This window comes from Poromitra crassiceps (assembly GCF_964638095.1).
Source record: "Poromitra crassiceps genome assembly, chromosome: 2".
Lineage (NCBI taxonomy): Eukaryota > Metazoa > Chordata > Actinopteri > Beryciformes > Melamphaidae > Poromitra > Poromitra crassiceps.
The window spans coordinates 26,395,161-26,420,499 of NC_139624.1; the positions used below are offsets into that span (position 1 = coordinate 26,395,161).

Sequence of the window (25,339 nt, forward strand, 5' to 3'; positions counted from 1 at the left end):
AGTTGTTTTGTGATCCATGAAGGAGAATTTGGTAACACTTTACAATAAGGTCACTAAATTAATGGTTAGTTAATGCTGAATAAGCATTAATAAGCATTAGTATTAAGGATTAACTAACCTTTAGTTAATGTTGATCAACTCTAACCTTTAACTAACATTAACTAACACTTAAAAGAACACACCACCGATTTTCAATGCTGATTTATTTTGTACATAATCTCACACATATACGAAAAGTGTAAACAGCGATGCAGACATTCATTGAGTAAGTTTGACAGTTATTGAGAGTTGATGTGAGTTCAGGTGTGTGGAACAGTGAGGCGAAACTGATTATACTTTGCGCATTATGTGTGAGATTATGTAAAAAATAAATCAGAATTGAACATCGGCGGACTGTCCCTTTAAACTACCCCTAAACTATTAAAGAATGCATAAATGAATACATAAACACATGAATGAATACCTAGTTAACATGAACAGTACATTATTAGACACGTCATTTAACTGTTAATTAAGAGTTAGTTAATGCCTAACCCTTAATTTAGTGACCCTTATTGTAAAGTGTTCCAGAGACATTTTTCTTTTCACTTCACCCTCCCAGGATTTGAATTCTGAGGACAATGTCAAATAACAGTTTTTTTAAAGCCTTTTTGGCATGAAAATAGTCAAATCAAAAGCATTTGAATGACAGCACACACTATCAGAAGTCGGCATCTTCGATAAAAAAATATTGGTATTGATCTTGTTGGCCTTCAAAAAAAACCTAATTAGCTTACAGGGTTTTGATTTGAGTCCAGTGCACTTCACTTCATGGGCAAGAGGATACGGTCAGCCCGTGTCAAAGCGGCTAGTTAGTTAGCGTTGCTAGCATTCCAGCGGCTGCTTGGTTTGCACCTTGGCTGGCAGCCCCAGTAATTGGATCCGCTGGCTTCAGTCAGGAATGCTAACAATGCTAAGATGCTGGTTCGCTAGAGCTGCGGCCTGTGGACAAATATGTCAACGTTTTCCTCGTACGATCTGTACTAAGTGATGTGGGACATTCCTGAGAGGACAGAGCATATGGAAGCCGGAACGTTGCCTGTTTGAATTCCCAGACCAGCTGGAGGAAGTGATGCAGCAATGAATGAAGGTTCAACAGACACTCCGATAAGGCTGTAGTGAATCATTTTCAATATATATTGACATGTCTTGCTCTCAACCCTGTGTGTGTGTGTGTGTGTGTGTGTGTGTGTCAGTGTGTGTGTGTGTGTGTGTGTGTGTGTGTGTGTGTGTGTGTGTGTGTGTTATATTGATGCGACTAGATATCGTCTGGTTTTAAAGGCTGCATTACAGTAAAGTGATGTCATTTTCCGATCTTACCAGACTGTTCGAGCTGTTCTATTATTTGTCTTTACCCACTTAGTCATTCTATCCACGTCTGTATATTGCAAATATTTTGTGCCGTACCAAGTTACAAGTGAACATTTAGTCCACTTTGCAGAAAATACCGAGATACATGTATACAGTATATCATGAATCGCCATTCAGCCTAAAAATACAGAGATCTGATTTTTGGTCCATATCGCCCATCTCTAGTGCACGTGCATCACTGTCTTTTCTGTTGGTGTGTGCCATCAGCAAATGTACACACATGAGTCCAGGGCAAGGTACACACACCCATGTGTGTGTGTGTGTGTGTGTGTGTGTGTGTGTGTGTGTGTGTGTGTGTGTGTGTGTGTGTGTGTGTGTGTGTGTGTGTCAGAACAGGACAAATTCCAGGCATTGGAGGCTCTTGGCTATCAGGGTCTTATCTAGGGTAGAGACCGCAGCAGGCGAGCCCAGCAGCAAGGCTCCATGTCTGACTTGTGTTGGAGGACTGGTGGGTGTGGCTTCAGTATGTGTGTGTGTGTCCATTATTATTAACAAATCGCTCGTTTAAGCTACACCCTCAGCGTGATGGCGTAGCTGTGGCCGAACACAATTTCTGCTCACTCACACACACACAGACACCTAGAGCCCGACCGATACTGGATTTTTGAGGCCGATGCCGATAGCGATATTAGGGAGTAAAAAAAAATCCGATATCGATATATCGGCCGATATTGTTATTATTATATATACCCATTATATTAGACAATTTATTTTGCAATGATCCCTCAAATATCAAACACTTGACAAAGATATGACTGGACATGACTTCAGATATGTAATGTAGGCAGGATATTTTACAGCCTATCAATAAACTTTATTGTCCAAAATGACATCATTGAATGACATCAATGCAATGAAACAGTAAACTACACTGGGAATTTAATAATTATAAATAACTAGAGGTACAAAAACACAAATAGAACAAATATAAAATATAACTTGAGTTAAGAAAAAAGAATATACACAACATGGTGTATATAACTTAAAAAATACAAAATAAAAAAATATCGGCAATATCGGCCAATATACGGTCGGGCTCTAATTCTTATTATACCATGGTCTGGGTGAATACTCGATTCTGATTGGCTGCAGAGTGAAAGTGATAATGTACAGTTGGTAAAGTCGTTCGGCCCGGTCTGTTCACCATTCATATCAATGCGCCATAGTTTCAACAGTGTTATCAAGAGAGCAGTTTGAGCTCTATACCCCCGTTAAGGGTTAATATGGCACTTTTGTAAGTTGAGAAAAAAAAATTGTCGGTCAAAGTAAGTATTTAAATCACCCCTGTGTGCTCAGTTTATCAAAAATAACTCTTATTTACTTATTTACAATTTTGATTTTCGTTTCAGAGATTTCCCTCCCCTGACAGAAGCCGGCTCTGAGCCATTAAGTGACCCGCGTGCCTCTGCAAGCTGAGCGGGGGCGAGCCCGGCGGTTGCTGCAAAGGCCTTTGACAGTTATCAATAGGTTATAAAATGTTGATGATATGCCTACTCTGCCTACTGATTAAATGTTGCAAGCATGATTCATCTAATCGTGAAGCATAGCAGCCTACTGGTTAAATGTTGCAAGAATTATTGCTTAGCTTGTGAATCTAATCATGATGCAAAATGTCTACAAACCTGCAGTGCTGACATGGCATCAGCTGCTGCGGACTGGCCTACTCCACATTAGAAATGAAATGGAGGCAGAATCCCGACTGTAACAAAACTGCCCTCTGAACACGTGTGAGCATCATGTCCCATGTTGCGGTCTGAGCGAGGGGACTATTTTCTCTGCGGTTCTTAAATCATCTCCAAGGTTATAAAAACTCAATTTTGATTGCAAAACACATGAAAATATAAATGAATGGTCTTGTTTTGTTGGCAAGTGACCATGGTATAAGCGGGTTAATGCACTTCTAGGTGTCCATTATCACTTTTTAAAGGGACTTCGCGGAAGCAACCGGTCCTCGGCTGGCGCCTCGGACCGGTTCACACTTCTCGCGTCGTCCCTTAAAAAGTGATAATGGACACCTCGTCGTGCATTAACCCTTACTTATAGGATACAGCACATTTGATGAGTTGCTATTGCAAAAGACAGACAGGGGAGGAGTGGGGCTCGTGATGAAAGGATGTAAACACCAGGATGTGAGAGAGAATAACAGCAGGCGTGATAAGCAGCACAATGTGACACCATTCACGTTGACTGAAAATGTGACAAGCTGGATCCATTCAAATAGACCCTTTTCACATGGGCCATTTTGTGTCGAAAAAGGCAGGGTAAACACAGGTGCAAGCAAAACACTAATGAGGGTTTCCAACTTCCATGGTCTATCTTGTAGAGCGCCATCCTGCACTGCAGCCCAGAACTCTTTCCAGACTTGCGTCTCCTCTCTATGCACTTTAAGAAGAGTGTGTTGGTGTTACAGAGGGACAGGAAAAGGCTTGGAAAATAGGAAGCCACAGAGATGTCGACTTCAAGCCCTCTTGAGTGGAAAACATCCTGGGTCAACGTTCAAAACTATGACTCAGCCGTTATCTGGGAGACTGTGTGTGTGTGTTGGCTGTGGTGCTGATATTAAAGTGTGTGTGTGTGTGTGTGTGTGTGTGTGTGTGTGTGTGTGTGTGTGTGTGTGTGTGTGTGTGTGTGTGTGTGTGTGTGTGTGTGTGTGTGTGTGTGTGTGTGTGTGTGGTGCTGATATTAAAGTGTGTGTGTATGTGTACAGTGTGTGTGTGTGTGTGTGTGTGTGTGTGTGTGTGTGTGTGTGGGCTGTGGTGCTGATATTAAAGTGTGTGTGTGTGTGTGTGTGTGTGTGTGTGTGTGTGTGTGTGTGTGTGTGTGTGTGTGTGTGTGTGTGTGTGTGTGTGTTGGCGATACACAGCAAGATGGAAAGACGTGGTCACGGCTAGAGAAAGTGAAGACAAATCAGATCCATGGGATGATGAATGGAAAATGTCTGCAGGACCCCCCTCTCCTCTCTCACTGTTTCCTCTTCATGGAGCTCCAGTTCAAAAGTCTACCCCCAAAACACACACACACACACACACACACACACACACACACACACACACACACACACACACACACACACACACACACACACACACACACACACACACACACATACACACTTTCCAGCCCTGCTCTGTCACAGTGACCGATCATTACAGTCACCCACACACAGGCCATCCTGAAGTTGCTCAATCACTGAAGTAAGGTTAGACTGATATAGTGTCGTCTAGAGAGAGAGTGGCATCAGCGGAGGACCAAAATGCGTGACTCATTAGCCAATGAACAGCCAGGAAGGGGTCTCGCGCTACTTTTGAATGCTAAAATAAAGCTGATGTACAATTTGATTCACGGAAAAAAAAATGTTCAAAGTAAAACTCAAACTGTCCATTTTGCTGCAACTCGACAGTGCTGCTTAATCCAGGAACTCTTGAGAGTAAAAAACTGGTCCATTGGAGTGAATGGAGATGTCGCGACTCTTCTATATACACAGCTCTGGACTGATATATCAGCTTGCTGAAAAGGTTCATATTTGGCCTTTTCTTTTTTAGAATTAAGCGCCTGGCAGTTATATGCCTCTGCCAAGTCAAGTTGCAGTCTACATGCATGAAAAAGTACTACTGAATCACTACTCATCACTACTATACAATATCTATTATCTACACAATATATTATCACAATATATTATTATTATATTATTAATAATATTATCTACACTATATCACCCGGCGGTGATAGTAAAATTAATTAGCATATGAATTCTATGGCCCAAAAAAAAGAAAATCTAAATGCTGTTTCAGTGGCTTTCCCCCCTCAAACTCATCTCCTCTTGTAGTTTTCCACCCTGAAACTCTTCTTCTCTTCTAGTTTTAGCAGTGAAAATAGTTTCATTTAAATGTCTGAAGCACCCTATCAGACACCCCCCCCCCCCCCGCCTCCACACACAAGCTGTCCAACTCTAGACTCCACCTCCTCTTCCCAGCCTCAAACACAGCTGGCAGACGCACCGAGACGCTGTTTATGCCAAAGACAAGCACAGCTGGCTTTCTATGGTCCTCTTCCTCTCTCTCTCTCTCTCTCACACACACACACACACACACACACACACACACACACACACACACACACACACACACACACACACACACACACACACACACACACACACACACACACACCATGCTCTCATCCTCTGCTAGTAAAAAACTGGGTCAGCATACAACACAAGCATAACTTTTTCCATCTGTAACACTGACCAGTCAGTACCAACCGCTCGCCACCTCTCCCTTTCTCTCTCTCTCCCTCTCCCTCTCTCTCCAACAGTTGCTCAAATTGTGAACCCACTCACTCCTCCTCAGTCCTCACCCACCTTTGCCAAATCAACACATGCGCATGCTCTCTCTCACACACACACACACACACACACACACACACACACACACACACACACACACACACACACACACACACACACACACACACACACACACACACACACACACACACACAATCAGTAAAAATGTGTTGCATGTTCAGACAACCCAAGAATAAAATGTCAGCATTGTACGTCTTCAATCCATGGATATGTAAAATCTCAATTTTAATTAAAAAACAAAATGGCGGATAATTTGAAGACCTCACTGCTTTTTAAAAGAAGGGTAACAACTTTGGTTATGTTTAGGCAAGTAAAACAACTTGGTTCATTTCATTATGGCTGTCCCGGAGAATAGGAAGAGAGCCATCAGGGTACTTGCTGGGTACTTCCAGTGCAGGATTTGAATGCTTGGAAAAGGAAAACAGTGGGAAACTTGTTTGGGCGCGTCGCTCATCTTAATTCCATCATCAAAGCAGAGCATTCTGAGACGGATGCTTCGTTGCCAAGTACAAGCAGGCTTGAATGTCAACATGAATGGAACAGGAATGAAAAGGTTCACTTAATGCTAGGGTCGGGGTACTGAAACCCGGCACCACTATGGTACCGGTACCTTTACAACCGCTACTTACCGGACCAAATTGCAACGCAGATTTAGGTGCCTCATTTCAGTGGCATGCCCGAGCTGCTGAGTGAAGTATGCACCCTCCGGTGCTCTGAAAGCGTTCGCCAGACGTACCTTCACTAACATTATTGTTTGGAGCACGCCGCTTTTAATGCTCTTAAAAAATGTAGAGTAAATGTTTTAAATCCACTTGAAATTGTAAAAAGTGTGGGTTCAGGCACCGTTTTAGGCACCGGTACCATTTTAGAAGTATCGCTTTAGCACCGATAACGGAAAAACACAAAGCGATACCCGTCCCTATCCTAAGACGAACCCTGCTTTGGCCTTCTCTCGGCATTCTTCTCCATAGGGATGTGATGACATGATGATGGAGGCGTGATCTTTGAGAGGAATGCAGAGAGAAGAGGAGAGCAAGAGTGGACGCGCCTCAGCTCTCTACATGCCCTGAGGAGAGAGGTGGACCCGCCTCAGCTCTCAACATGCCCTGAGGAGAGAGCTACAGTAAAGAGAGCTTAAGGGGGGTGGAGGGGTTGCTAGCCTGTCTTGATAGAGGATAAACTAGCCAGTGGATGGAGGAGGGGTTGCTAGCCTTGATGCTAGCCTGTCTTGATAGAACACTTATGTCACAAGACAGGATATGAGCTCCAGATCAGTAGCATCAAAGTCGTGTCTCAAAGCTTGCACACCTACTGTTTAATAAGCATTTACTCTTTACTGCTTTCAAACCCTTTGATGTTTAGGACCTGTAAACCTTAACCTAATGCAGAAGGCACCATGCCCCATTACAGTACTGCTGATACTACATGAACATTACTACAACATGTATTACGAGTATGCACAACCAACAAGCAGTGTAGGAAATCAAATAAAAACATTTTGGGGGCAAATTTTGCCCCCACGGTATAAAAAATGGGGGCATTTACACAGTTTTGGGGGCACTTAAAAAAAGGTATTTACTGCATAAAGTTGCTAAAGCATAGTGTGGACAACAGCGGCACGGTTTGTGTGAGTGTGTTGTTGGTCATCTTCTGGCAACCAGCTTGCAGGTGTTGAGTGTGTATTAGAGATGGAAATTCAATTAATTGAATGAGAAATTATAGAAATCTTGTGGGCAATTTCTGCCCCTGGATCATGGTTTTTAGGGGCATTCTGAGATTTCTTGGGGGCATTTTTGCCCTTGGCCCCTGGCTAAATTCCTACACTGCCAACAAGTGAAGGCGGTGAAAGTGAGGGCAGAGCTGCAGGCGTGCAAAAAGAAGAGCTAGGTGATTAGTGAGAAGCCCAGTGGGAGATCTTCCTATAATCTGCCTGTGGAGAGTGACTGGAGGTGTTCTCAACCACATCAAAGTGCAATGAAGACTTCAGACTTAGGCCTTTCAAACCTGAAGACTGCAGCATGCAATATGTGCTTTGTTGGTATTGTGCAGCCCTAGAGCCCCTCGTACTACCAAATACTAAATGTTGCATTGTGGGTCCCTGCCTGTTTCCTATAGTTACCTACACAAGGGGTTGACAAAGTCTGAGACTGTGGTCCTCCCCCCAGACAAAGCTAGGAGAAAGCTGAATTGGATGATGATCAGATATGATGATTTGATTTGAGCCTATAGACACTCAACACAGGAGCCAGGATGGCCTGATGCTGCCGTTTGCATTCTTCACACTACACCAAATACATCAGAAAGGCCTATCTGAAGGCATTACTGCTTTCTGACTCTGCAGGGAAACTGGGGAAAAACTGTAAAATTCCCCCAAACTACTGTATCTCTGAACTATCTCTTTAACCAAATGTGATCTCCTTTTGATAACTAATGTAATAACTTATATGCTATATTTTTCACTTCCATTTACTGAGCCTCCCCTGAAACTGTTGGAGGCCCCACTGGGGAGGCCCACGTCCCACTTTGGAAACCTCTGACCTTAACAACTATATTATTTTTCAATCCCCCTCCCTCCCCACAAATGATCATCAGTTTAAATATGAAAATGTGAAAACTAACAGTTTAATGAACCTTGAATGAATGTTAAATGACTCTTCTACTAGAGATGTGAATTTCAGAGAAAAGTCAAATGGAACAAGCAACCTGCCAGTAGAACAGCACTGAAAAAGGACAGATACGGAAGGTCAACAAGGAACTGCAGTTAGACCAGGGGTCTTCAACCTCTTTCAGCCCAAGGACCCCTTGTAAGAAACAGAGCAGGGACCCCCTAAAATAAAAAAATACAATAAAATTATGTTGCATTTTAAGCATGGCCTATTTTTAACATTTATAATCCAGGGTATAGACTATAGAGACACTTCATTTTATTAATAGATTACAAAAAGCATGAAGGAGTGAACAATTGTGTTTTGCATACTGCTTCAGATTCACTTTGCAAATCATTTTGGTCAACAGTAGCTTATTATTGTCTATTAATGCTTGGAGTTTACTCGACATTATTATTTTTTTGTCTAAAATACATTTTTAAAGTTTTCACAATCTACTTTGACAAAAACTCGGACCCCCTGCACTGGCCTGCAGTAGCTCTGGGGGTCACGGACTCCCTGTTGAAGACCACTGTCTTAGACACAGCAGCACACATGGCATAAAAAGAGGTAGTCTACTTCAAAAATGCATTAAACCTCTTTATTACCATGATGTGCTGAAATGAACATGTTGATAGTTTGTGTGTGTTTAGTAAGTAGTCTTCAATATGAGTTTCCATGGCTCAGCCAGGCTATGTGACTATCCAGGCTATGCCACTATCCAGGCTATGTGACTATCCAGGCTATGTGACTATCCAGGCTATGTGACTATCCAGGCTATGCCACTATCCAGAGCCAGAAACTATATTCCTATTTTCTCTAATCTAAGCTACTTTCTGATTCATGATGTGTGTTGTAATCTTGCTCATTTGTGAACTTGGTAAAGTGCAGAGGAGAAGAGTGTGTGTGTGTGTGTGTGTGTGTGTGTGTGTGTGTGTGTGTGTGTGTGTGTGTGTGTGTGTGTGTGTGTGTGTGTGTGTGTGTGTGTGTGTGTGTGTGAGAGAGAGACACACACAGAGAGAGACAGAAGAGACAGTGGACTGCAAGGCTCATTTTAGGGCTGGGTGTATAAACAGGCCACTCGAGGAGATATTTAAGCCCACACCCTGCTAACCACACACACACACACACACACACACACACACACACACACACACACACACACACACACACACACACACACACACACACACACAATCCCAGCGACGCCTTGAGAAAAAGAGAGGGACGAACAAGGGACAGGAAGGATAGAGAATGAAGGGAGAGAGAGACAGGCAGAAGGAGGCGGAGAGAGAGGCAGGCAGAGAGAGAGAGAGAGAGAGAGAGACAGCCAGGCAGGCAGAGACAGGCAGAGAGACAGAGGAAAGACAGAGGGAGAGAGAGACAGACAGACAGACAGACAGACAGACAGACAGACAGACAGACAGACAGAAAGAGACAGGCAGACAGACAGAGGAAAGACAGAGGGAGAGAGATACAGACAGACAGTCAGACAGACAGACAGACAGACAGAGAGACAGGCAGGCAGAGAGAGGAAAGACAGAGGGAGAGAGACAGACAGACAGACATATAGACAGACAGAAAGAGACAGGCAGACAGAGGAAAGACAGAGGGAGAGAGAGACAGACAGACAGACAGACAGACAGACAGAGAGACAGACAGACAGAAAGAGACAGGCAGACAGACAGAGGAAAGACAGAGGGAGAGAGATACAGACAGACAGTCAGACAGACAGACAGACAGACAGACAGGCAGGCAGAGAGAGGAAAGACAGAGGGAGAGAGACAGACAGACAGACATATAGACAAAGAGAGAGGCAGACAGACATAGGAAAGACAGAGGGAGGGAGAGACAGGCAGGCAGACAGAGGGAGAGAGAGACAGACAGACAGACATAGGAAAGACAGAGGGAGGGAGAGACAGAGACAGACAGGCAGAGAGACAGGCAGGCAGACAGAGGGAGAGAGAGACCGAAAGACAGAAATAGAGAGACGGTTAAATTTAGCTGTGCTTCAGAACGTGAAGGCTTCTGTGGATTTGCCATAATGAGCCCTCTCACACACTGATTACTACCTTCAGTATGCTCTGGTGCACGCACGCACGCACGCACGCACGCACACATTTTCCAAGTTGGGAGTGAAGTTGCATCAGATATGAAACTAAGTTCAAGCTCCCACAGCTTCCACCTATATGGATTTTTAAACTTCCATGCTGTCTTTTTGGGGGACTGAAGTTGATATTTGTGTCAATATTCACTATCTTTATATTTGACCATTTCCATATAAATAAATAAATGTTTCAATTGTATTCTTGTCAGGGTGGAAAGGCCTCCATTCAAACCCAGGATATCAACAGTAATAATGAAAAGATATTGACACATACTTATGGGGAATCAAATCAAAATATCTCAAAATATCATAGAAACAAGATTTAGGTGAATTCATGCTAACAGCTGCAAGTCATGTCCATACGCACTATGTAACTGCTGCCATGTGAAGTGTGCCACTTTAACTTCAGTGTTTGTCATTTCTTGACCCTAGCACCGCATTTACACCCGTTTTTTAAATATGACCTCTGACTTGTATCTGGATACTGGAAGTTATCTGCATGTTATCTGGATAAGTAAAAATGTACAGTACGTCAATGGAAGTTGTGAACACATTGTGATCAGATCTTCCTGACCACATCTGGAGGTAGTCTGGCTCACATTGTGTTCACTTCAGATCTCTTTCATTCCAGAACCTCAAAATCTGCATTTTTGTCCATCTGATTTTCTGAAAAACATTTCTTTGTTTTAGGAGTAGAGCTTTTGGACAAAAAGCAGCAGTATCAAAGATCTCTTGGTGAATTCTGTTTCAGAAGCATCAATCTCTTGGTGTAGACAAAACAACCTGGAGATCGGGCGCCACGCCTGAGGAAATAATCCTGTGTTTTTTGCGTGGATGGGAGAGAGGGTCCATTATCTTGAATAGGACTCCCTGGATGATGGCAGGCTAGCAGGCACTGAGCAGACCGAGGCTGTGCTGCACAGAGTGGCAGCATGCGTCACTGTGTGGAAGGTTGTCACGTCGCTGTTTGACAAGCAATATTGGAACTGTGAGTGAGTAGGGCTGGGCGATATGGACCAAAAATCATATCTCTGTATTTTTAGGCTGAATGGTGATACACAATATATATCTCAGTATTTTCTACAAAGTGGGCTAAATGTTCAGTTGTAAGCAAACATGTACACTGTACATGTGAGATGTCACAAGCACTTTTATTAAAACAAGAATGTGATCAAAATAAAATGCAAAGACAGGGTTTCCTTCCTTTTGAAAATATACAGCTGCACTATCAATATGTAAATAAAAAATTATATATATATATATATATATATATATATATATATATATATATATATATATATATATATATATATATATATATATATATATATACATACACACACACACACACACACACACACACATATATATATATATATATATCCCATATCCCATATTAAATAAATAAAAAGGTAAATAGAACAAATAACCAATGCCCAAAAATATCGATATTGTGACAATATAATGACAGGCCGTGTGTCCATCTAGCTTCTTTTTCTGACGGTTAAACGCTGGAGGTACGCTGGGGAGCGCTGATCTCAGCGCACAATATGCAAGGAAGCAGTCTGAAAGTAACGTTAGCTCAGTGCGGTAGTAGCTTGATAGCTGACAGCTGAGCTAACATTAGCTAACAACACACTACAGTGATTTAGCTCAACACTCACCAGAAATATTAAGTGTCTAGCCAATCTGCTCCCACAATTGAGCCTGTCTCTGTTGTGATAGTTTCTCCATATGATTAGTTGCCTGAAAAGGAGCACCCAACACCAGCGTCTTTCTGAAAAGTTAAAATATTTTCAGCTGGGAGCGCTGGGAGCCGGCGCACAAAAACGCTGGAGTGCTGTGAAAATAGACGCTGGGCGCAGCGCACTTTCTCTAGACGTCCGTGTGCGCTCGCATACGCTCTCATCTCATTGAGAACAACTGAAAACAGACGCTGGAGCTGGGGAAAAGCAGCTAGATGGACACACGGCCTAAGTGGGAAAATACAAATAATAGCGCAGCTTGAACAGTCTGGTAAGTTCACTTTACTGTAATGCAGCCTTTAAAACCAGGAAAAGACAACACTTATGCCATATCACAATATTACAATATGCTAAATCTAAGATGATATCTAGTCTCATATCATATCGATATCGCCCAGTCCTAACTGTGACTTGTTTGTCATCTCCTCGTTTGCTATATAACATCTGCAGGATGCATTTGTGTGTGTGTGTGTGTGTGTGTGTGTGTGTGTGTGTGTGTGTGTGTGTGTGTGTGTGTGTTCCGAGTGACCATCCCTCCCAGACGACTCTGACACTCATGTTACAGCAGACACATGGACCTTTCAGAGAGAGAGAGAGAGAGAGAGAGAGAGAGAGAGAGAGGGAGAGGGAGAGGGAGAGGGAGAGGGAGGGAGGGAGACAGAGAGAGAGGGAGAGGGAGAGGGAGAGGGAGGGAGGGAGACAGAGAGAGAGGGAGAGGGAGAGGGAGAGGGAGAGGGAGGGAGGGAGACAGAGAGAGAGAGAGAGGGAGAGGGAGAGGGAGAGGGAGGGAGGGAGACAGAGAGAGAGGGAGAGGGAGAGCAGGATGCCCTGCCCCGACGGAGGACAGGCGCTGCTCTGTGAGCACATGGAGAACCCTCTGTTTACCCTAGACACTGCATACGTGTGTGTTTGCTTCCTCAGAATAAAATGACCCAACCCTGAGTGTGTGTGTATGTGAGTGAGTGAGTGAGTGAGTGAGTGAGTGTGTGTGTGTGTGTGTGTGTGTGTGTGTGTGTGTGTGTGTGTGTGAGTTGAGCTGTCAAAGCAATCGCTTGTGTGTGAAAGTATTTAAAAGTACCAAAAAGTGCTGAAGAAAAAACGAATGAGTGCCAGTATCAAGCTCAGAGAGAAGTGTCACTCCACATCTGGACCAGTATCAAGCTCAGAGAGAAGCATCACTCCACATCTGGACCAGTATCAAGCTCAGAGAGAAGTGTCACTCCACATCTGGACCAGTATCAAGCTCAGAGAGAAGTGTCACTCCACATCTGGACCAGTATCAAGCTCAGAGAGAAGCGTCACTCCACATCTGGACCAGTATCAAGCTCAGAGAGAAGTGTCACTCCACATCTGGACCAGTATCAAGTTCAGAGAGAAGTGTCACTCCACATCTGGACCAGTATCAAGCTCAGAGAGAAGCGTCACTCCACATCTGGACCAGTATCAAGCTCAGAGAGAAGTGTCACTCCACATCTGGACCAGTATCAAGCTCAAAGAGAAGTGTCACTCCACATCTGGACCAGTATCAAGCTCAGAGAGAAGTGTCACTCCACATCTGGACCAGTATCAAGCTCAGAGAGAAGTGTCACTCCACATCTGGACCAGTATCAAGCTCAGAGAGAAGTGTCACTCCACATCTGGACCAGTATCAAGCTCAGAGAGAAGTGTCACTCCACATCTGGACCAGTATCAAGCTCAGAGAGAAGTGTCACTCCACATCTGGACCAGTATCAAGCTCAAAGAGAAGTGTCACTCCACATCTGGACCAGTATCAAGCTCAGAGAGAAGTGTCACTCCACATCTGGACCAGTATCAAGCTCAGAGAGAAGTGTCACTCCACATCTGGACCAGTATCAAGTTCAGAGAGAAGTGTCACTCCACATCTGGACCAGTATCAAGCTCAAAGAGAAGTGTCACTCCACATCTGGACCAGTATCAAGCTCAAAGAGAAGTGTCACTCCACATCTGGACCAGTATCAAGCTCAGAGAGATGCATCACTCTACATCTGGACCAGTATCAAGCTCAGAGAGAAGTGTCACTCCACATCTGGACCAGTATCAAGCTCAGAGAGAAGCATCACTCCACATCTGGACCAGTATCAAGCTCAGAGAGATGCGTCACTCTACATCTGGACCAGTATCAAGCTCAGAGAGAAGTGTCACTCCACATCTGGACCAGTATCAAGCTCAGAGAGAAGCATCACTCCACATCTGGACCAGTATCAAGCTCAGAGAGAAGTGTCACTCCACATCTGGACCAGTATCAAGCTCAGAGAGATGCGTCACTCCACATCTGGACCAGTATCAAGCTCAGAGAGAAGTGTCACTCTACATCTGGACCAGTATCAAGCTCAGAGAGAAGTGTCACTCTACATCTGGACCAGTATCAAGCTCAGAGAGAAGTGTCACTCTACATCTGGACCAGTATCAAGCTCAGAGAGAAGCATCACTCCACATCTGGACCAGTATCAAGCTCAGAGAGATGTGTCACTCTACATCTGGAGGCATGCAGCATTATGTAAGCCAAAGCACAGTTGGGACGTCCTGAGCATGTGCAGAGCAAACACTCTCTGCTTTTTTCTCTTCTCCTGCAGACCAGTGCAGAGAGTGCACCATACGAGTATGTGCAAGTGCATGAGACGTCGGCATTCAGGTTAAGCCTCTCTCTCTCTCTCTCTCTCTCTCTCTCTCTCTCTCTCTCTCTCTCTCTCTCTCTCTCTCTCTCTCTCTCTCTCTCTCTCTCTCTCTCTCTCTCTCTCTCTCTCTCTCTCTCTCTCTCTCTCTCTCTCTCTCTCTCTCTCTCTCTCTCTCTGAATGCCAGAGCTAATATGGCTCTCTATCCCTATTTGATGCTTTGCTTTTCTGGCGTTGTCGCTATGGAGGAAACAATATGAAACTTCACAGTACAGTACGCTGCCTGCCAAACAACCCCCCCCCCCTTAATTAAACATACTATGGCCCATAGAAACAAACAAGTATTTTGCTTTGAAGAAAAATATGTCTTTATTGAACTTAATCTAATGAGAATATTTACACAAGGGTCGTCCATTATGAAGTAGTTTGTAGGGGCGTCGGGCGTGTGGCACGACATCCCTGCTCCTCACTGTCCTGGATATCATATCATGTTGTTTGATTGATTGCATTTGCACTTATGATATACTACACTGGTTGTCTATGACAAGACCTCAACTCAGATTACACACACTCTCACACACACACACACACACACACACACACACACACACACCGATATAGGGGGCAAGATGGATGGTAGGTCACATGTTTGGCTGCTATGCTCCAAATGTGATGAAATGAAAATGTGTGTGTGTTTCAGTCACGGCCTGTGGATTATCCAGGTGCAGAAGACAATGACGACAAGGAAATAAGACTTTCCTTCACACACATGCAGGAATCTGTCCACCAAACATCTTTTGGGGACAAAGTGGGAATCCTAGTCCAGCCTGTCAGCCTGTGAGCTCCTAACTTCTTCAAATTGACCCCTATTTCCCTTACCTGACTACATGCAGGTATTCGTATGACACACACTTCTTACACACAGAGCTAACTATAGCTCTGTAGCAGTCGTCAAGCTATCTATGACTATAAATACTTCATGTTAGGAAAAGTCATTAGCGTTACAAGCTCAACAGGTTACAGCCATTAGTCACAGCAGCTTTGCATAACCTCCTCTTCCTTCCCACACAAAGTCAAACAAGATTCTACGCATGCATGATGTGACTGACTTCCAAAAACAGCCCTGCTATCGTCATGAAAAGATGTCATTTGAATGTGAGCACTATGATGTGGGTTTGGTTCTGAAGGACAATCATATCATATCGGACTCATGGGTCCATTCATCATCACTGGTTGAAATGAAAATGCAAGAAATGCGCAGATCGCAGAGAGGGCGCAGATTCAAGTTGGGTTTGTTACTCAACAAAAGTAATCCATTAGTCATTACCTGTTTATTTCAAAAGTAAATATTGTAAATATTACTTTACTTCTTAGTCCTTGAGAAACAAGGCAAGGCAAGTCCTTGAGGCAAGTTCAACCAGTCCTTGGTGATGAATGCAAAAACACTCAAATGATCCTTGGAAGCAGAGCTGGAGAAGGTCCAAAACAAAGACCACAGCACAATTAGGAAACATCCAGAATGGACCCCTTTTGTCTCTTGTACCTCCAGAAGAAAGCCTCTAAAGGTAGGCTCAGACTACAGGATTTTGACAATCCTAGCCGATTTTGAAATCTGGCTGTGAGTGACACGCACTACAGGAGAATCTTCCCAGATTATCTTCCCTATAATCTCAAACATGCACACACTACAAGATTTGTAAATGTGGCGCACCACGCACTACAGGATATTATTAAGATTATCGGGAGGATAATCGTCATTTGACGCGCGTCAAGATCTTCCCCTATCCCCTAGCGCACTGCAAGCGTCAGATCTGAAATGTATACACCACAGAATGACAGAACCATCACTATTTGGGGGAAATGGCCACTAATTTATATGTAATCAGGCACAATTGACCGATTAAAAAAAGTTATAGTTTTGAGCCCCTGTCATAAGCCTAACTGATACTTACTAATTGATTGTTGTATATATTGTCTTATATAGTTTTTTTAATATATTTATGTAATTGTAATATATATATATATATATATATATATATATATATATATATATATATATAGAGAGAGTAAATGAAAAATCTAATAAAAAATAAAAGAAATTAAACAAAAGAAATTCCATAGACTGATAGTCTGCTTTTGTTTCACTACTTCTTCCCCTTCCAGGTTGTGTTTCCCACCTCAAGTAAATCAAATAATGTCAACAAGTCTATTTCTGCTAGTATGTGAATGAAGGGGAATGGACAAAGCGGGACTCCACCTTCTTACCTATGCAATGTTATTATATCAAAACCTGAGAAACTAGATGAACGAATGCACAAAAGAAACAGGGAGAGAAACACAGAGACAAAGAGGGGAGAGCGATGTGCGTTCAAGACAACTCAGAACAATTAGCTCAGACTTGTCCAGGTTGTCCAACTCGGAAATTCGGCTATCATTTCAGAGCTCCAGTTTGTCCGACTTGACATCATCAAACATGGTCTTCATCGTTAATGGATGATAAAATGTTTGTTGATGATTTCACACATAATTTGAGGTGCAATTAACCAATATGTGTTTACATCATTTACATTTCACTGTGTGTGTGTGTAATTTGACAATTATTTTACTGATTAAATTAGTTAGCCAGTGTTTGCTAGCTGTATAGGGACGTTTGGGTGAGGACCACACACACACACACACACACACACACACACACACACACACACACACACACACACACACACACACACACACACACACACACACACACACACACACACACACACACACACACACACACACACACACACACACACACACACTGAGAACACTACAGTTTACATTGTTGTGAGGAATTCCATGTCAACAAACACAGGGAGAGAAAGTGAGTGTGTATGCGAGGTGTGTGTGTGTGTGTGTGTGTGTGTGTGTTTATGCGAGGTGTGTGTGTGTGTGTGTGTGTGTGTGTGTGTGAGTGTGTGAGAGAGACCCCTTTTACACAGCCTGTGAAAGCCGCCATCGTTGTGGGATTATTACGCCTCGCCTCCTGTGTAAAAGTCACAAATGCAGAGTGGTGGATCACTTTGTTCTGTACTGTAGTATAGTACTGTAGTATAATACTGTAGTATAGTACTGTAGTATAGTACTGTAGTATCATATGAGCCCCCAATCAACGTCTGTCTAAAAGGGTAAGCTGCAAGAAGACAGGAAACTCAGCTCATTCATAAAAAAACGACAGGACGACTGAGGGAAAAAGCACCTCCAGATTGAAGTTCTACGATCGGAAATAAGTTAACTAAAGAAGCATATCTGCAGTCTGTCTCGCCTGTTGTGCGTTCCTTACGAAAAACAACTAACGTTATTCAGACTGTGCTCCTACTATAGCCTATATCCCAACTCTGTGGCGAGTCGTCACTCGAGCAGCTGTGCGCCTTGCGTCACCCACCGTGCCTGAGAGGAGCTCTGCTCTTCTGAAAGTGGCATAACCAGACAGTCAAACTTTGAAAAGTAGAAACCAAGTGATCTATATTGATGATGCCGCCGATAACGTTATTAAAAGCAGACTGCAGCTGTCAACGCGCTTTCAGAACGGACTTAATTAGGCTACTTCATATGCTTTACAAAAAACTGGAACCAAAGGTAAGAAAGCCTTGTGTTGTGTTATCTGTATGCTGCCTCTGTGAGTCTCCATAAAGACCAATATTGAAAGTTGCGAGTTAAATAGACACCTCGGACATGATAAGTTTAACGACCTGATCTGTCAGAGGACCTATCGCTGTTATTCTCCCAATATGCCCGCCTGCAGCAGCTTGCCCAAGTTTTTTCTTTCTTCTTCTTTTTCGTGTGCGTGTGATAAATCCCTCTGTAAGTCGTAGGTGAGGATATTCCCTCTGATCATCCACAATATGTTTATTTCCCTCGGCAGCAGGTATATACTGTATAGGCTAGTTCCCATGGCAACGATAGAACGCCATGCCGAAATGCCTCCTCGCGCTGTGTAAAAGCACCTCCTCGCGCTGTGTAAAAGCACTCCGGGGCAGAGGGGTCTAATGGCAGATCCTCTTTCCACCAATATTGCATCTCTCTGTGTAAAAGGGGCTAAAGACCGGAGGAAACAGGAGAGGAGGGAGAGCCAGGGAACTGGAACAAAGACACTAGTCTGCTCTCATGGCATCAGAGAGAATCAACCTTTCCTTCTCTCTCTCTCTCCCTTACACTACAGTCTTGTTCGCCCGCATATGGACACGCACATGCACACGCGCACGCACACGCACACACACACACACACACACACACACACACACACACACACACACACACACACACACACACACACACACACACACACACACACACACACACACACACACACACACACACAGAATAACTCCACTGTTCATTCTTTACTAAACAGAATATTTGCCACACTAACATTATAGTGCTTGCTAACACACGCTGGCCTTTATGTGTGTGGGAGGTCAGCAGTATAGGCAGGGCAGTGGTTCAAACCCCTGGTGGTGGGGGAGGTGGGGGTGAAGGAGTTCAGGCACTGCACTGCTAAACTGCTCCAGTGACTTCTATTCATACTAGAGGTTCCCCACTTTCTAACACAGTGATGAAGCATGTTTACAGGTAGGACCGAAACACGGTTTTGCTCTAAATTTCACCTTTTCATAACAACTGTAGGAGGGTAATCTTTTATGTAACTCGCCCGTTTAGAGTAAAATAGACGATAGAAAAGGGGGTGATTGACAGGTCACTTGTCCAGTGATTGCGCAGCTTGCCGATCACAGACCAATAGAAGGCGGCGCTGTGACCCCCCCCCCCCCCCCCCCCCCGCCCCCCCCCGCTTCTCATGTGAGCTGCACAAGAACCACAATGGCGACAAACAACATTCTGCTCCCAAACGTGAGTCCAAAATGGATGGCTTCATCCATATTATTTAGGTCAATGGGGCCTTGGCACCAGGTCCAATGATCTACTGGGGACATATGGATGATTTGGTGTCTAGGTTCTCATCACATAATGTTCACAAGTAGGCTGATATCCCAAACACCTGGTTTCCTATCAATACATTGTGAAACAGTACCAGCAGCTAAACTGACAGAGTGCAGCTAACTGGCCTCTGATACGTTGGGCTTTTCACTGGAATTGTGGCCCCAGGGTTAGTTTAATGGAGACAGATCCACACCTTTAAGAACACAAGTCATCACCTGTCTATTAGGTTTACCTAGGTAAATGCCAAAGTGTGGGTGTATGTGTGTAGTCTCAGTCGGGCAATGGTGTCTGATTACCCATCCTGCAAGCTAGCTGGAACATGCACAAGGAAGTTGGGGGAAAAAAAACCTTCAGACTGGAAGGAAGTTTGACAAAATCCGACCAATCACGACACGTGTGTCCACGGAAAAAAATTCTGATTGGACTAATGAGCGGAAGACCCGCCTTAAAAAAATTCTGATTGGACTAATGAGCGGAAGACCTGCCTTTCTGCTTCCCATTCCGATTCTCCCCCACTAAGTACAGACGGTATGGCGGAAGTATTTGAAAATTGCGGAAGCCAACTCGTCTGCTCTACTCAAGCCCCAACCTGCGGTTCTGAAAAATGAAGCCAATACACAAGTACCAAAGACTGCAGCTCCTCAAATGGCCACTTGAGGCTGGCTCCAAAAGCGAGTCCACCCCCATAAGACCCCCATGTTAAAATGGCCAACGACGAGCGAACAAAACAAACACACACAGAGTAAACATGTAACGTTAGAAAATTTAGGATGCAGGTAGAAGCGGCAGTCAAAAACAGGACGCCAGTTTCCATCAAAGACCTATATATAGATGGTCAATTTGCATCCTTTGATCAGCTGAAGAGGAAGTTTAGATTGCCTGGTACGCACTAGGGATGGGCATCGAATTTCGAATTTTCGAATAATCGTTGTTATTATCAAGGTCGACTTTTATTATTGAAATTCGAAATTCGTTTTTTGAAAAAAAAAAAAAAAAAAAAAAAAAAAAAAAAAAAATTGTGAGTGAAATGTTGCATTGTCTCCCCTGATTCTAAGAATAGTCGAATCGCTTGGTTTGAGCAAGTAAAACAATTTTTATAAGTAACCTCTCCCTCTTCATGGGATTTCATCCGCCATTCATTTTTCCATAAACCTTGCTTAAAATGCTTATAAAAATTGTTTTACTTGCTCAAACCAAGCGATTCGACTATACTTAGAATCAGGGGAGACAATGCAACATTTCACTCACATAAAAAAAAAAAAAAAAAAAAAAAAAAAAAAAATACATTTTTTTTTTTTTTGAATTTCGATTAAAAGTCGACTTTGGCCAGCGAATTTCGAATAGTGTTTTTGCTAGAAATGCCCATCCCTAGTACGCACTGGCTCAGATACTTGCAAATCAGGGATCATGTTCAATCCAAGATTAACACCTTTGAAACACTCCCAGACGAACATGCTTTTTTCTATGTTTTGCTGAGCCCTCCTCACTCTAAGCATCTCATTTCTAGGTTTGTATAGGAGTCTGTCTGTGGTACAGCTCTGCTCAGTTAATAGTAGACACCAGCTGATCCAATTTAAAGTCACTCATCGTCTTCACTATTCTAAGCAAAAGTTACACAAGATTTACCTCTCTGTCTCTCCACTGTGTGACAGATGTCAGATATATGACATCTGTAAACTTGTACCACTTAAACTTGTACCACTTGTACCAATTAAACTTGTACCACTGTTCCTTCAGAAGTTGTAGTTGCCATAAGCTGTGTTTCCATTACAGTTTTTCGCAAAATAATTGCGATATTTCTACAACTTCGACAATGTACAATTGCGACTTGTAGGCGTTTCCATTGAAGTTGAGTTTGAGTGACGGCGCACACACCTGAACGGAATTCCCCGTTGCAGCAGCTGCCACAGTGATTACGCACGGGGATCTGCCCCAAATCCCGTCCCCTGCATGCTCAAATCTAACCAATGGTCAATGCAAATCACCACATGAAGTTACAACGCATATAAACGAGCCTGATTATCAATTCAAAAGAAATGAGTGTCGTACCCTGCCCCAACATGTTGCTGGCTGCGGTGAATGTAGTGAGCGCGAGAGGCAGAGGAAAAAAGGTAGCCTACAACTGCGCGCACACAGACAGGCAGCCTGTCACCATGGAGCGATTTCTGTCAACATGATCTATTTTCCCCAGCTCCGCTTTTGCACAACACTCGTCTTTCTGCTAGGTTGCTGCGGAGGTTTTGCCACGGCTTATCAAACCCTTTCTCCCTCATTTTCCACTCCTTTTCCAAAGGAGAAGATGGGTCACATGACATGCAAATGCGAAAAATGTGTTTCCATTCCACTTTTGCGATAAACTGCTATATCGACACGTCTGAAAAACCACCTCATGAGAGCGCAAAAACGTTTTGCGATATTTGGGAGGTTTTTCGAAATTTATCTGTTTCCATTGCCCAATTTATATTGCGATATTTAGATTTTGCGCATTTCTGAGTGTAATGGAAACACAACTATAGACTGTGTTGCATAGTTGATTGCTCTATTGCTGACAAAAATGTGTTATTGTAAGTCGCTTTGGATAAAAGCGTCTGCCAAATGACGTAATGTAATGTAATGTAATATATATATATAAATCCATAAAAAGAAAACGTAAAAAATGGCGACGGTCAAAATGACAAACTTGAGGCTTCAAAACGGGAGTCCACACAAACCAATGGGTGACGTCACGGCTATGTCCATATTTTTATACAGTCTATGGTTTCTCTTCTTTTAATACACCCATGATGGTTCCTCTGTCTGTCTGTCTGTCTGTCTCGCACGCACGCACACGCACACGCACACGCACACACACACACACACACACACACACACACACACACACACAGAAAGCCATATGGGTGGAACACATACCTCAAGTTACATAAGTGAAAACACAAATCCTTGATTCTCCTTACTCTGTGTGTGTGTGTGTGTGTGCCCGTGTGTGCACGTGCATGAGCATGTGCGTGTGTGTGAGCATGTGTGTGCACATGCATGTGTATGTGTGGGTGATGATGTGCATGTGTGTGCACATGCATGTGTGTGTGTGTAACCTATAGCTGGTATAAGAAGCAGCCTTGAAGGGAGGCTGCATTCATGTAAAACAGACACATATGAAGCAGAAAGTGACATTGTCAGGGAGAGTGGTGACAACATTTTCTACATGCCAAATGCCAAACTTCCCTAGAATTCAAATGAGCTCAAATGTTATCACATTTCAGACCCACACTTAAAATATTTTTGATTTAAGTGGTATATCTGTCTGTATGTTGGGAGGCATTTTCTAATTGGGCTAATTTCAAGTTAATCGAATTATACTGAAGTTAAACTCTGCTGGGGAACCCCTCAAGGAGCCCAGAGGGCCCCTACTCTGAGAGCCACAGGCCTATAATCAGCAATAATTATGTGTTCTTTTTCTAAAAATCAAAGGGATTTAAAATCATATATAATAATCTTTTCTTTACGTGGTGTTTTATTTTTGTTTGATTCAAGACAAGACATTTTTTTCCCTCCTGAGCTTTCAGTGGGTTTCCAGTGGCAGGCTGTGATGTGAACTCCAGGCGCCTGCATTAAATAAAAACACACCAGACGCCTGCATTAAAGAAAAACACACCAGACGCCTGCATTAAAGAAAAACACACCAGACGCCTGCATTAAAGAAAAACACTATCACTGCAGCCAGAAAGGCTAAATAAAAGGCTCTAATTAGTTCGTTAACCAGCTTCGTTATAGAAAGTTAGATAAGTTGCTGATGGGCAAAATGACTTCCAGCTAAATTTAGTTCAGTTCAAGAACTGGAGTTTAAAGGGAAGACTTTCAGTGAATGGTTTTGTAATTAAAGGCTGCACAGCGTGCGCGCGCACACACACACACACACACACACACACACACACACACACACACACACACACACACACACACACAATCTGCTGCAAATATCTATTTTATTTTCATATGAAAATAATAATAATAACTACCATCAGTTTAACACTATTTAAACGATGCATTTCCATCAGAAAGTTGAATTATGTAGACCCAATCATATACATGTAACACTGCATCCCTCTCTCTCTCTCTCTCTCTCTGCTTTTTATTATATACATCTGTCAGTGTCATTTGCTCTGTTAAAACACTTGGACCATAATATTATGCTGTTGCTGTTCAAATGCGCTTCAGAAAACAAAAAAGTTGCCCTGGTGAGAAATAACTCAACTGGCCCCTGTCAGTGTCCTGGACCCCAGGGCTCAACTTGTGAATGGAGAGCCAGGAGTGCAACTAAACCGGATCAGCTGTCTCTCTCTCTCGTGTATACACACACACACACACACACACGCACACGCACACGCACACACACGCACACGCACACGCACACGACACAACAGATTACACCCCCTCCTCTGTGAATTAAGCCTAATCAAAGTGAGATAAGAGTGATTATGGTGGTGTGTGAAGCTACAAGCCGCTACTATAGGCCCTGCCTGTGCCTAATCGATCCCCCAGTGGGTCAGTGTGTGGATCACTTACGGTGCTGTAGAGGAGCGAGTCGCCCTCCCCGGCCTCGGACAGCTCGCTCAAGTTCCTGTCCCAATGCAAAAACGACTCGCTGCTATCCAGGATCTCCATGATGACCCGGTGCCTCTCTGCTGCGCTGCAGTCCAAACTCCTTCAAAGTGAGATCAACCGCAGAACGCCTCGATCCTCCAACTCAGGGTGTGAGGGGGGTTATTAACAAGTTGTTTGAAAGGGAATTAAGAGCGACGCGGGTGTGTAGGAATCCCAGACTGGATGTGCGTGTGTTGTGTCTGCAGAGGAGAGTCGCGCGTCTTGTTTATTATCTGCCTCTGGTTCAGGGTCCAGCAGTTTTCCTTTTCTTTTGATGGGAGGCTCTTTCTCAGCCAGACAGACTGGAATTTATGGGCGGAGTCACAGTCAGAGGAGAGAGAGAGAAAGAGAGAGAGACACACGAATGGGCGTGTATTAGGGCAAATTCTATTCATGTTGACATAAAAGCATACGACTATGATGACAGCATAACATGTTTCATAGAACACACGATTAATATTTCACTGGAACCAGTTGCTTCTAAAGTGTCAAGTATCCACAATAACAAAATTGGACTTCCAGTAATTAATTTTCAAAATAAAGCGCTCATTGCCTTACAGTAGTCTTGCCATAATGTAATGCTATAGTAAATGTGTATTCAGTCAATGACCATCATAAGGGGAATTTCCATTATTAGGCTATACGTGTTTGTGTGTGTCAGTTTGATAGTGATAGGATACCACAAATAAAAATAGAATATACATGAGAATATATTGAAATAATAGCTGCAACTGAAGTATGAGGAATGTATAAAGATGATAGCTTTAGGAGGGTATACAAAATAACAGCAGTAGAATATGGCATACAGTCACAT

At 43.3% G+C, this 25,339-nt stretch overlaps 1 protein-coding gene across 1 annotated transcript in view; it reads right to left on the bottom strand.

The window, feature by feature from the left end:
* Nucleotides 1-24,743, bottom strand: part of creb3l2 (cAMP responsive element binding protein 3-like 2) — a 66,608-nt gene extending 41,865 nt beyond the window's left edge. Inside the window, exon 1 of the mRNA XM_083655896.1 lies at nt 24,448-24,743. Within this exon, the coding sequence (XP_083512022.1) occupies nt 24,448-24,546 (99 nt within the window). The 5' untranslated portion in view covers nt 24,547-24,743. The remainder of the gene's footprint in view (nt 1-24,447) is intronic.
* Between the last annotated feature and the right edge of the window lie 596 nt (nt 24,744-25,339).